This window comes from Chiloscyllium plagiosum, unplaced genomic scaffold (assembly GCF_037043375.1).
Source record: "Chiloscyllium plagiosum isolate Xiang-an unplaced genomic scaffold, Cpla_swu_hap1 HiC_scaffold_4, whole genome shotgun sequence".
NCBI classification, from domain to species: domain Eukaryota; kingdom Metazoa; phylum Chordata; class Chondrichthyes; order Orectolobiformes; family Hemiscylliidae; genus Chiloscyllium; species Chiloscyllium plagiosum.
Window position 1 is genome coordinate 49325933 of NW_028270142.1, and position 13795 is coordinate 49339727.

General features: G+C 40.9%; 1 protein-coding gene across 5 annotated transcripts in view; it reads left to right on the forward strand.

Moving 5' to 3' along the window:
• Nucleotides 1-13795, forward strand: part of nfatc1 (nuclear factor of activated T cells 1) — a 364061-nt gene that overhangs the window by 1475 nt on the left and 348791 nt on the right. For 2 of the 5 annotated variants that reach the window (XM_087986242.1, XM_087986246.1), the window contains exon 1: nt 6735-7127. The exons of the other annotated variants lie outside the window; for them this stretch is intronic. In XM_087986242.1, the coding sequence (XP_087842368.1) occupies nt 6968-7127 (160 nt within the window). In that variant the 5' untranslated portion in view covers nt 6735-6967. Of the gene's footprint in view, nt 1-6734; nt 7128-13795 lie in introns of those variants that run through there. 5 annotated transcript variants of the gene reach the window in all.

A 13795-nucleotide genomic window follows, 5' to 3' on the forward strand; every position in this document is an offset into this window, starting at 1 on the left:
GGAATGAGAGGGTAAGAAATGCAATTCTTGATGTAAAATTGCAAGGTTAACAATTAAAATGCTGAGATTGATGGGAGTGTTAATGTTGATCGGCAGTAAGGGTGTTTCCCCAGTCTTTTAATAGTCTTTTCCCCACTGATACAGTGCAGACCTATGTAAAGTCCGGTTATTTGCTGAGGTCTCCTGTCTGCACACACAAGTGTCCTTCTGTGTGCTCCTATTCATTGTCAGTAATGACCGAGATACATTGGTGTGTCACATTAAAGACGTTTTCAGTCGGCTGAATATTGTTCGATATTCTTGTCCATCATTTGCACAATTTGCCCAGCAACTTAATGCAGCGACACCGCTGAGCAGTCGGAGGGGAAACTGTTTTGCTCTCTCTTGGCAGAAGTGATCAGGGGGAGGAAGGCGGGGGGGGGGGGGGGGAAGAAAACTATCTGAATGGTCTAATTCAAAAGTCTGGGCAGCGGCAATCTCTGCCAAAGTACACATTCTAATTCAAACCCACTTGGCATTCATTCAAGATGTTACACGCGTCTCATGTGATTAATGAGCTGTCAACTGGATATAAAATGACCAGATTTTCATTTGAAAAAAAGAATTGTCCCACTCCCATATGTAAGACCATTTCCATTACGTACACCCCGAACTGGCAACGCAAACGTAAACTACATTTCGTCAACATTGACTTAAACAGAGGTGAACGGCTGTGAGCTACTCCTCTTTTGTTATAGGACGATACAGCACGAAAGGAAGCCACTCTGCCCATCGTGCTTGTACTTTGTAATGTCCCCCACCTTCTTTTATCCCTCACTTAAATCAATATTTTTAGTTGAAGGCTAGCTCAGCGCAAGGCACTTTCAGGATGCGAACTGGGGGATGACAGGACATGTTTGTGTGTATTAATTTGCGTATGCGGCGGGTGTGGGAGTGCGCAGGTACCTTTGTCTGAGGGGATGCCTGCACGAGTGCCTGTCATCAATTTGTGATTCAGTAAACAGAGAAGGGCTGAGAGGCGGGACCTGAACCATGTGGACACGAAAGAAGCACATCTCGGTATCAACCACTAGTGGTCTCCCGAGCAAGCAAAACATTAAGAGTGATACTAGCTGGATCACAGTCAGTTAGACGAAGGCAATTTGAGATATGGATTCACGCAAGAATCTAGCATTCAAATGTAACAATGCGCGTTACATATACACTTGAGAAGAAATTGTTAATCCAACTTTGTGACATTTTAAATGTCCTTAGTGCTCCAACAAAGGACCACTTGCTTGAAAAGACAGCAGAGATATACTTTTGACACGTCACTATATTGAAGCAGCCCAGGCTTAATCACACTGCAGATCTTGTTTTCCTTGACGTCAGCATTGAAGTGTGAATACTTCAGGAGGGAGTTTCGAGAGCACCATTCCGCTATAAAATCAGCAAAAAAGGCATGAATTTGCCTCCTCCTTTAAAGTGTAAATGGTAATTTTTTTTAGGTTGCATTCATTTTTTAAGGATCTGAAGTTTTCAAAGGCTTGCAATTTGACTCCTGTCTTTCACACCCACAAACATTAAGGCTCCCAGTTAAAAATAATTTCTGAAGAGTCTGCAATGAAAGGTTATCACCGATTAGGTGTATCTTGATCAAATTAAGTTTCTAAAACATGGGTATATGTTGAAAAAAAAGCATTTGTAAGGCACCTTTTGCAATCACAGGATGTTCCAGTTAAGAAAGTATTCTTTGCACTGCAGTAATTGCTGTCTTGTAGGAAAGTTGGACACTAGGTTGCCCACAGCAAACTCTGAAGTCGCGATGAGTCGATTGCCATAGTTTTCTGATGTGGAGCTACTGGTGTTGAACTGGGGTGGACCAAGTTAAAAATCACACAGCACCAGATTATAGTCCAACAGGTTTATTTGGAAGTACTAGCTTTTAGAGCGCTGCTCCTTTGTCAGGTAGCAGTGCTTTGAAAGCTTGTACTTCCAAATAAACCTGTTGGATTATAATCTGGTTTGTGACTTTTAAGTATATTTTTCTGAAGTAGTGCTTTTTTTGAATTATAAATATTGGCAAGTATATTATGGAGACCTCATTTGTTCCTCATAAGTTACCTGAGCAGGCAGACAGAATCTTAATTTAACACTACTTCTGAAAAAAAGTGCAACTAGCAACACAGCATTTCCTCTGACCTGGTTAAACGACCACTAGTCATCTTTCTGTAATGAAAAAGCAGCCCTATGATCGGGTAAGATGATGGCAACTTTACTTTTTACCTTTTTCTCCATTCATACTGGAGTGGAACTTAAACCAATAGTCTCCTGACTCCGAGGGGAGAGAAACTCCATGCCACAATTCACACCATGTGACATCAAAGATGCCTTCAACAGATCAGATGCATAGACCCTGTTGAACACAGTTCACCCTGTAGCTGCCAGAAATTTCATTGGTGCTACTGGTTCCATTTCCACATTCTGCATCTATCCAAAAAAACACAAAGGTAGAAGTTTTGCACATTACTGATACTGTCTGTGTCACATTCTTACTAGTCATATAGTCATTATTGGAACTAAAGTTTGTATAAAGAATATAGTGTCACCTACCACTTGCCAACTCAGAATTGCAATATTGCAGACTACACTGATTCTTACCTAGTGGTAATCTAGTATAATTCCTTTACAGAAAACATGGAGTCAAACAACACAGAAGGTGGCCATTCAGACCAGTGTGCATATGCTGCTCTCTGAAAGATAGTCTGATACCCACTGTTGTTTCTTCAGAATATTGGAATTTTTTTACATTTCAAATGCTATCCGAAAATAACTGCCAAATCAGTGACCCCACTGTTTTAGTTAGTGATTTCCTGATCATACTAGCTTGTACATAAAAAAAAATCATTTCTTTAGAATTGTTTTGCCAGTTATTTTAAATAAGTCCTTTGGTGACTGAACCATGAGCAAGTGGAAACAACTGCTCCCTCACAACTGTATTAAAACACCTGAACTTGCACGTAAATCAGTTAAGAAACCATTCACTCTTGTTGCAGTCAACTTAAGCTACCTGTGCCTCACCCCTATTAATTCCTCCCTGGTATCATTTCAGCACAAGAAATAAAAGTAGTCAAAGTAGCTGCATGCTTCCCTTATTTGATGATTTAAACTTGATTATTGAGAAGAGGCAGAGATGAAGTGAGACACTCCGGGGAGGGAACTTCAAAGAGCAAATCAATCTTTTGCTTTATTTTTCTTGATATCTCCACTTTTATGTTGCCAGGTTAATTCCTTTGGTTAGCAGAATGATCACTCTCACACACATACATTACAAGATTTAGGAGAAATCTATTTGCACGAGATAATTGTTTTGTCTACAACGTTGCCATTTTTTGCAAAACAGACTGAAAGCTCAGTTGAAATTACTTTTTAAAAATCTAAGAAGGTTGTCCCCAAGGATTTGGTGCAATAACGACAACTTCTCTTTTTCTCTATAACTGAAATTTTATTTTAGGCCCCACCTATTTTTTTTAGAAGAGAAAGCACTTAAAAATAAACACGTGGGGCACATAAAAGAATGAGTGCATTATCCTACACCTACTTCATGTCTGTGTTTTCTAATTTCAAAATAGCCATCCTATTAACCTTTGTGTGAATTATTATGCTTTGATAGCTAAGCATTGCACTTGTGTACCAACAAATGACGAAGGGTACAAAAATAATTCATATTTAAGTAGCAAAATGGAAATGTTAGTGAAAAGAGACTATTATTTTAATTGAGTCTCAAATGTTTAAAAATAGTCATTTTAAAAAAAAACAATTTTTAAATCTCTGTAGAGTTCTGAATTCATTGGTTTAACTTGTAAGGAAAGGAAATCCCCTTGGAGAGCATACCCACGTCTTATCAACGTTGTCTGCCTCGTCTAACAGATGGCACAAACCAGATCATAGAGTCCCTGTGATAAGAGGCTGATCACACCAATAACAGTGATAAGCAGATGTGCACCAACAAGATCCACTGTCTACACAACACAAGCTGAATAGATAGATGCAGGCAGCTTGCAAATATACAATTAGTAGGTCTCTCTTGATATGACCAGAAAATTGAACAATTTGAGAATGGAGAATGTGATAGGAGAACAATGCAGGAAAAGAGATTGGAACTTCTAATTTCAATGCTCAATTGTTATGGGAGACATGTTAAAAACAATGTAAAGCGATGATTTTTTTAAAAAACCAACAGACAAACCATATAAGTAAAAAAAAAGTTTGAAAAGTTAGAGACAAGTTGTCTTCTGACAATGAGAGTTTTGGTTTTTGGAATCCTGTAAATTAATTTCAGTGTAAACTTTTTGTAAGTTATATATTGTTCAGCAGGTAGTTTTGTGCATGTGCCAATTAAACACAATCTTTGAAATGAAATGACTGCACTAAAACATTGTGAAATATGTACTCAACCTCTTACCAATCAAATAAGTTCAGTGAATCACGTGCTCTTGCGGTGGAAATTTCATCAGTTCCAACAAAGCAAAGATTAAACATAAATTGTTAAGAGTTATATTAAGCTATAATGCCTACATAGTTACATGGAAGGAAAAGATGAATATTGCATATGGAGCAAAATGGAAGTTTTATACATTTGATGGATAAAAGGAGATGCTAAGTAAGATGTTTTTATGTTTTTTTTCTGTTTGAAAGTTTGGGATCAGGTCAATTGAGAATTAAAAGAAAAGTACTGAATCTTTGTCTTCATGCTACTGCCTTCATGCCTTATACCTCTCACCTCTGATCCCTTTTGGTATTGAGTTTTTAGATTCAAAGTTTGTGAGAAGATTTGTAATGAGTTTATGCAATGAGTTTTTAGATATTTGAGGATAAAAAGGTAGCAAAGAAAACAGGAAAATTATGAAGCACTTTTCAATTAGTGTGATATAATTATGATATAAATAAGCAGTGGGGTAGTATATTGATCAAATTTTTCTTCAACTGATTTGAGTGAAATGCCAACAGAATTGTAAGGGTTGCTGCACTCACTGTCAAGCCAGCATGTGATTGAATAGATTGCCAAGGAACCTTAGCAATTGAACATTAACAGAAGTTAAAGGGAAACCTTCAGAAGGCTGAAGTCATACCTGTTGAAACACAAGCTGAGGTGTTTGTTGGAGAGCAATTATCATATACGCTGCAAGAATTTCTCAGTGAAGTGTCCTCCACCCAACCACTTTCATTGCATCATTAATAGCCCTTTCTCAACTTGACCTCAAAACTGGACCTATGCTCAACTTAAGTCACAGCTACTCTAATAAAATGAAACCACTCACACCAGCCTACATTGGAATCTAGATAATATCTTTGCTTGGACTGAAAGGTGGAAGGAAACTTCAGCAAAAAATAAATACACAAGGAAAAATAGCTATGTCCCCCAACCTTTAACATCACTGCCAAGTACTTCCAATATTGTCACCTTGAACTCCATCATTGACCAGAAAGCTAAATACATGAGGCTTGGTCAACACTGTGGCTACTAGAGCAATGCTGAAGGCTAGGAAACCTATAACTCAATGACTAACTCATTGCAGTCCCTCATTATCCATATAAGATCCAAATTGGGTATGTATTGGAATACTCATAATTTAAATGGTTGGTGCAGCTCAAGAAAGATGAAGAATCTCAATACTATTCAGCTTGGAACAGTTTATAGGATGCCCTGTATTCAGTGCCAGCACACTGTGGCTGTAGTTTTTAGATAGTTTACAAGCTACACTGTAGCAACTTGCCAACATTATTGCAACAACATACTTTGGTAGACCAAGAAGAACCAGCAATAATATCTTGGGAATACTTCACATGCAAGTATCTCTCCAAATCTCTCATTGATATGACTTGTGAATACGATTTTGTATGTCATTGAGTCAATGTGCTGGAATTCCCTAACCAATACCCGTGTGAGAAAATGTTCACCATAAAAACAGGAGCAGTTGGAGAGGACTACTGCCATCTCCTCAGAACAACTAGGAATGGGCAATAAATGTGGTCTTGTTAATGTTGCCAACATTCAGAGAACAAATGAAATAAAAATTGGCAGCTTTAAAAACAAAAGTGAGGAGATGGATTCCTGTTAATAAATTGGTTACAGGGTTGTAGTTCTGGTAAGGAACCCATGGGAGATTTGAAGAATAAACTAATTGGAGGAAAGGTCTTCTGCTCAAATGCATGAACATGTTACTGCTAATGCCATTTGAGTAGCAGATAACACAGAAAAAATGAAATAGCAATAGAGAATATTACATTGTGAATGCCAGAAATTAAAGAATAAAACGTGGCTTGAAACGATTAATTTTGGATTTATAGCCTAAAACAATAATATAAGCTAGAACACATGGAGGTTGGAAATTTGAAATAGAAATAAAAAAGTGTTGTTAATGCTTGCAGGTCAAACAACATCTGTGAATTAACTTTTCAGGTCGAGGTGACCTTTTTAAAAAAACCTTCAGTTTATCAGATTTTAAAAAAATACATGATTTTTTTTCTCTCTGTGAAAGTATGATTGATATCCCGACCTGTGAAGTTAAATCAGCTAACATGAATCAGTATTCAGATTAGAACCGTTCAGTCATACATTTCTATAACTGTGCTGAATAGTGACCTTTGTTTTCAGTATAGAAAGTGTACGGGGGGGGGGGGAGCGCATAGATGGACTGTTCTCACATAGATATTAAAATATGAGGAGAGGAACACACTGTGTGACTCTTGAAACCCGGAAACCGATTGAGTGCGATTACGAAGGAAATTAACTCGTCGAAACACAGAGGAGAGAAAAACGTGAACTGTAGCTACAGCAAAAACAAAATAGATAGCAGCTGGATGCTTGTCCAGAAGAGGTCGATCGTTGCAGGAGTAACAGCGATGATGTGCTTTTTATTTACACTGTGAAGAGTTGGCAAGTTTAATTCACTCCGAAGCCTCGGACCAGAGTCGCTTTCCTGGAATGCAGCGTGTCGGAGGGGAAAGTGGAGTGGGTACCGCTGTGCCGTCGCCTCCGAGCAACTCCGCACCCATGACCTCCGTATGCCAGGATGAGGAAGAGTTTGACTTCAGCTTCCTCTTCGAGTTTAACCAGCGCGATGCAGCCTCGGGCAGCCCCGGAGGTTTGTACAGTACACACACGACTTTGAGATTTTCCCAAGGCAGTGCTGGGAGACCCGCACTGGCTTCTACCTAGCATGGGTCGCTCGTTCATCCCTACTCTGTTTTATTTATCCCCTTTCTAAGGGAACAGGTCGGAAGCAGTTGAGTATAGTCGGGGTATTTGCCCTCTCGGCGCACTTGTTGAAAGACAGCTTATATTAAGTGGCAGAAATGTATGAAAGAGGCGGTAAATACCATCGTTACATTTTAGATTGTGAGTTGAACATACCCACGTGCATGTATTCTTGTGACACTGCTCTAATCTATATACGCCCTTAATTTCCTGTTTTTCTTCTGTTCAGCTGAAAATGCGGTTAAATCTCTTATGTCGCGACATCATTTGCCGATTTGTTGCCTCTTAATTAACTCCCACTTGCATTTCAACACAGCGCTTGTCTAGAAACTGGTATCAAAAATCATTCGGGGAGAAAAAAAACGGGTAGACTACTCGGGCTGATTTGCCCCTTTATTAATGGTTAAACACTCCTTGTCGAATTGACCGGGACAGTAAGGGTGCATATTGTATTTAAGACGGCTCCTTCTAATATTAAGGTGACCGCTTTGGTGATGATTTTGGGGATAACTTGTGTTTTATTTGTTGGCCTGTGGAACTGTTTTAACAATTGCTTAGTCTGAGAAAAGGAACACTCTCTAGATAACACCGTGTACCAGGTTATTTAATGTTAGTCAGTGAATACAGGTCATGGATATTTAGCAATATCAGAACAATCAGACGGGAACCACTACGGGAATCGTTTGTCAAACGATTGTGGATGATATAGAACTTCTAGGTTAACAATGACCAGCTCAGAGCCATCTGTTCAACTATTTTTAAAATCTCCACTTCCTCACACCGCTTCCATCCTCCCACACGATTGTTCATTCAGAATCAAGTTAAACCATGTGTCACCTCTGTGTCCTTTTTAATCCGCTACAGTATTAAGTTTCACTTCGTACATCCTAATGACCACCACTAAGGCCTCCTCTGCACTTGATTCATTCTGCAAATGCAGGAGATGCTGGGCATAATCTTGTCCCCGTCCCCAGCCCCAGCCCGCTTCTATAAGGCTCGAGCTCTCCTTGTTCGTTGTGGTTCCCTGTATTCCACAATCTGGAAGTCTTCTAAAACTAAACTACATTTTATCCACCAAAGTCCATTTCACTTCTCATCACATGCACTCTCTTTGTCCTCATCTACAAATCCTTCCATGGATTTTTTTTCTCCATTTCTGCAGCTTTCAGCTATACTTACATCGTCTGCTCATGTGACTCAGCTTCCTTCAATCCCTCCCTCCTTTACAGCTTTTAGCTACATTTACAGAGTAGTTGCAGAAGGAGGCCATTCAGCCCATTTCGTCAGTTCTCCAAATAAGCATCTCCCTCAGTGCCATTCTCTTGTTTTCTCCCCAAACATTGTTCCATTTCAAATAACAGTTTAATTCTCTCTTGAATGCTTCACTTGAGTCTGCTTCCACTGTATTCTCAAACCTCGCATTCCAAAATCTGACCATAGAGTCATAGAGATGTACAGCACAGAAACAGACGCTTCATTCCAACTCGTCCATGTTGACCAGATATCCTAACTTTATCTAGTCCCATTTACTAGCATTTGGCCCATATCCCTCCAAACCATTCATATTTGGCACTGGGCACGGTGGCCCAGTGGTTAGCACTGCTGCCTCACAGCGCCTGTAGACCCGGGTTCAATTCCCGACTCAGGCGACTGACTGTGTGGAGTTTGCACATTCTCCCCGTGTCTGCGTGGGTTTCCTCCGGGTGCTCCGGTTTCCTCCCACAGTCCAAAGATGTGCGGGTCAGGTGAATTGGCCATGCTAAATTGCCCGTAGTGATAGGTTAAAGGGGTAAAGGTAGGGGTATGGGTGGGTTGCGCTTCGGCGGGTCGGTGTGGACTTGTTGGGCCGAAGGGCCTGTTTCCACACTGTAAGTAATCTAATCTAATCTAATCTAATCTAATTGATATACCCATCCAGATGCGTTTTAAATGCTGTAATTGTACCAGCTTCCACCACTTTCTCTGGCAGCTTATTCCATACACACACCACTCTCTGTGTGAAAAAGTTCTCCTTCGATCCTTGTTATATCTATCCCTTCTCACCCCAAATCTATGCCCGCTAGTTCTGGACTCTTTCCCCCCCCCCCAACCCCACAGAAAAGACCTTGTCTATTTAACCTATCCATGCCCCTCGTGATTTTATAAACCTCTATAAGGTCACCCCTCAGCCTCTGACACTCCAGGGATAACAGCCTTAGCCCTATTCAACCTCTCCCTATAGCTCAAATCCTCCAACCATGACAACATCCTTTTAAATCTTTTCTGAGCCCTTCCAAGTTTCACAACATTCCTCTGAAAGGAAGGAGACCAGAAATGCACTCAACATTCCAGAAGTGGCCTAACCAATGTCCTGAACAGGAGGTACATGACCTCCCAAATCCTGTACTCAATACACTGACCAATAAAGGAAAGCATACGAAACGCCTTCTTCATTGTCCTACTTACATGCGACCTTACGTTCAAGGAACAATGAGCCTACACTCCAAAGTCTCTCAGTTCAGCAACAGTCCTCAGGACCTTATCATTAAGTGTATAAGTCCTGCTAAAATTTGCTTTTCCAAAATGCAGCATCTCGCATTTATCTAAATTAAACTCCATCTGCCACTCCTCAACCAATTGGCCCATCTGATCAAGATCCCATTGTACTCTGAGGTAACCTTCTTTGCTGTCAACTACTCCTTCAATTTTGGTGTCATCCACAAACTTACTAACTTATACCTCCTATGTTCACATCCAAATCATCTATATAAATGATGAAAAGCAGTGGATCCAGCACTGATCCTTGTGGCACATCACTGGTCACAGGCCTCCAGTCTGAAAAGCAACCCTCCACCACCAGTCTCTGTCTTCTGCCTTTGAGCTAGTTCTGTATCCAGATGGTTAGTTCTCCCTGTGTTCCATGAGATCTAACCTTGCTAAGCAGTCTACCATGAGGAACTTTGTCAAACTGAAGTCCATATAGATCATGTCTATCACTCTGCTTTCATAAATCCTCTTTGTTACTTAGAGTCATAGAGATGTACAGCATGGAAACAGACTCTTCGGTCCAACCCATCCAAGCCGACCAGATATCCCAACCCAATCTCGTCCCACCTGCCAGCACCTGGCCCATATCCCTATTCATATACCCATTCAAATGCCTTTTCAATGTTGCAATTGTACTAGCCTCCACCACTTCCTCTGGCAGCTCACTCCAAACACATATCACCTTCTTTGTGAAAACGTTGCCCCTTAGGTCTCTTTTATATCTTTCCCCTATCACCCTAAACCTACGCCCTCTAGTTCTGGACTCCCTGACCCCAGGGAAAAGACTTTGTCTATTTATCCTATCCATGCCTCTCATAATTTTATAAACCTCTATAAGGTCACCCCTTCGCCTCCAACGCTCCAGGGAAAACAGCCCCAGCCTATCCAGCCTCTGCCTATAGCTAAAATCCTCCAATCTTGTAAATCGTTTCTGAACCCTTTCAAGTTTCACAACATCTTTCCAATAGGAAGAAGACCAGAATTGCACGCAATATTCCAACAGTGGCCTAACCAATGTCCTGTACAGCCGCAACATGACCTCCAACTCCTGTACTCAATACTCTGACCAATAAAAACGTCTTCGCCACTATCCTATCCACTGCGACTCCACTTTCAAGGAGTTATGAACCTGCACCCCAAGGTCTCTTTGTTCAGCAACACTCCCTAGGACCCTACCATTAAGTGTATAAATCCTGCTAAGATTTGCTTTCCCAAAATGCTGTACCTTGCATTTATCTGAATTAAACTCCATCTGCCACTTCTCAGCCCATTGGCCCATCTGGTCCAGATCCTGTTGTAATCTGAGATAACCCTCTTCACTGTCCACTACACCTCCAATTTTGGTATCATCTGCAAACTTACTAACTGTACCTCTTATACTCTCATCCAAATGATTTATGTAAATGACAAAAAGTAGAGGGCCCAGCACTGATTCTTGTGGCACTCCACTGGTCACAGGCCTCCAGTCTGAAAAACAACCCTCCACCGCTACCCTCTGCCTTCTATCTTTGAGCCATTCTGTATCCAAATGGCTAGTTCTCCCTGTATTCCGTGAGATCTAACCTTGCTTACCGGTCTCCCATGGGGAACCTTGTCGAACGCCTTACTGAAGTCCATATAGATCACATCTACCATTCTGCCCTCATTGATCCTCTTTGTTACTTCTTCAAAAAACTCAATCACATCAAGCCATGCTGACTATCCCTAATTAGTCCTTGCCTTTCCAAATACATGTAAATCCTGTCCCTCAGGATTCCCTCCAACAACTTGCCCACCACCATTGTCAGGCTCACCAGTCTATGATTCCCTGGCTTTTCCTTACCACCTTTCTTAAATAGTGGCACCATGTTAGCCAACCTCCAGTCTTCCGGCACCTCACCTGTGATTATCGATGATATAAATATCTCAGCACTTTGTTGCATGACAAAAGTTTGTGACATCATTTTTTTTTTCCTTTTATCAATTACTTTAAATCTGTACTGTCTCATTCTCTACTGTTTGAGTGAGAACAGTTTCTTCCATCTACTTTTTCCAGACCCTCATGGTTTTGTATACTCCTATCAAATCTCCTCTCTGCCTTTCCTTCTGCAAGGGAAACAATTGTAGCTTCTTTATCTCCTCTTCATAACAGATGTTCTTCATCCTTGGAACATTCTCATGAATCTTTTCTGCACTCTGTCTATTACCTTCACATTCTTCTCAAATTATATATGATATTCCAACTAGTGTCTTATACATGTTTCATGTTATATCCTTAGATTTGCGTTCTATGCCTCTTTTAATAAAACCTTGGATATCATATCCTTTTTAACTGTGCTTTCCATCTGACCTGTCACCTACAATGTCTTAGGTTTATTAAACACTGTGAAATTCTCTTTTCAAGTTCCTCCTTGTTCTTTATAATATTTCTACAAATGAATCTCTTCAGCTAGATCTTCACTGGCTTCCATTAATGTTTCTCCCACCTGTTGTCTTCTGCTGCTTAGAAACACTTTGGGTTGCTTGCTAAGTTTGTGAGTGTTACATGAATCACATTGCATCACAGGCTGTAAGCACACAACTCAAGGTTGATAACTGCCACTTAAATCCTAGACTGCAGCCTTGAACTGAGTCCAGAATACCAGTATATTTTATGAATCTTAATGATTTATTCAAATACAGTATTCATCAGTGTTTCAAATGTAGAGTGTTGAAGAGTGAAGGGGCTCTGGGAAGTTAGGTGTCAGTTTTACCATTGGGACATTTTTGTATGATGTCAGTAGGAGATAGCAGGAGAGAGTGGGATGTCAATCTGATACATAAGCCACAGAATATATAAAAAAAAATTAACTGATAAGTTCTGACTGCTAGTTGTTAGTGCCATGGGAGATCAATTATTGCGAGCATACACACAATAATGGCAAGAAAAAGTCATTCACTTCATAAGTTTTAATTTCTCTCAAGTCAAAAGTTTCCCATTAGAAACTTTTGGCGCTGGAAGAGGCACAGGAACTGCATGTCCTTGACAGAGTGGGAGGGAAAGTTGAAGTGTTCAGCCACAGGGCAGTGGGGGTTGGTGGGTGCAGGTGTCCCAGAGACGTTCTTTGAAACGATTCGCAAGAAGGCATCCCTTCTCCCCTGTCTCACCGGGTGCAACAGATGCAGTAGATGACATTGGTAGAGGTACAGGTGAATTTCTGACAGATGTGGAAGGATCTCTTGGGGATTCATGTAATAGTATTGCACTAATCATTTGAGTACAAAGATGAATACTCAGCTAATAGTTTGGAGGGTCGTTGCTATATCTCTTAGTGCTCACTCACTTTGTGCTTACTTGGCTCACAGCAACATAGTCTTGCCTTTTTGTACTTTACCATCTCAGCCAGAGCTATCAGGCTTTTGTCTTGCCTGCCTTTGAGCACAGTCATTAAACCAGCCGCTTGTCATGGTTGTCAGCAGTGATCAGTTCAGGGGCTGGTCATGTCATTGTGTGGCACCATGCTATGACAATGCAACATATGCACCATGTGCCAGACATCACCATGACATCACCAAGCGACAATGTCTCAAAATCTAAGGGTAATAGTCCACAGACAGGGAGTGCTGGCACAATAAATCAAGGGCATTGTCAATGGCAGTTCAGGACCTGGGCATGCTCAGTTGGCAACTCTGTGTGGTCAGTCAGGATCCTCCCTCCTAAGGAGTGAGGAACCTCATCTCTTTCTGCCCGATAGTGAGTCGTTTTGTCTTGGAATAAGTCAAGGGGAGGGCAGGGAGGGTTAAGTGAATGGCTGGCACAGTTGGTGCAAGTTGAGGGAAGAGTGAGTAAGTAGGAGGTGCACTATCCATACAGGTTCTCCCAGTCTGGGGGAATTGGAAGGAGGAGTGTGACTGAGGGAAGTTGTTGCATGTAACATTAAGCATGACCCTTGGTGGAAGGTAGGTGTATGAGCAGAGAGTGAGTGTGAGGTAGCAGAGAGGAGATGGTAGCATTTACTCTGGAAGAAGAAGGTCATTGACTTTTGTCAACATTGCTGGACACTCCTCCAA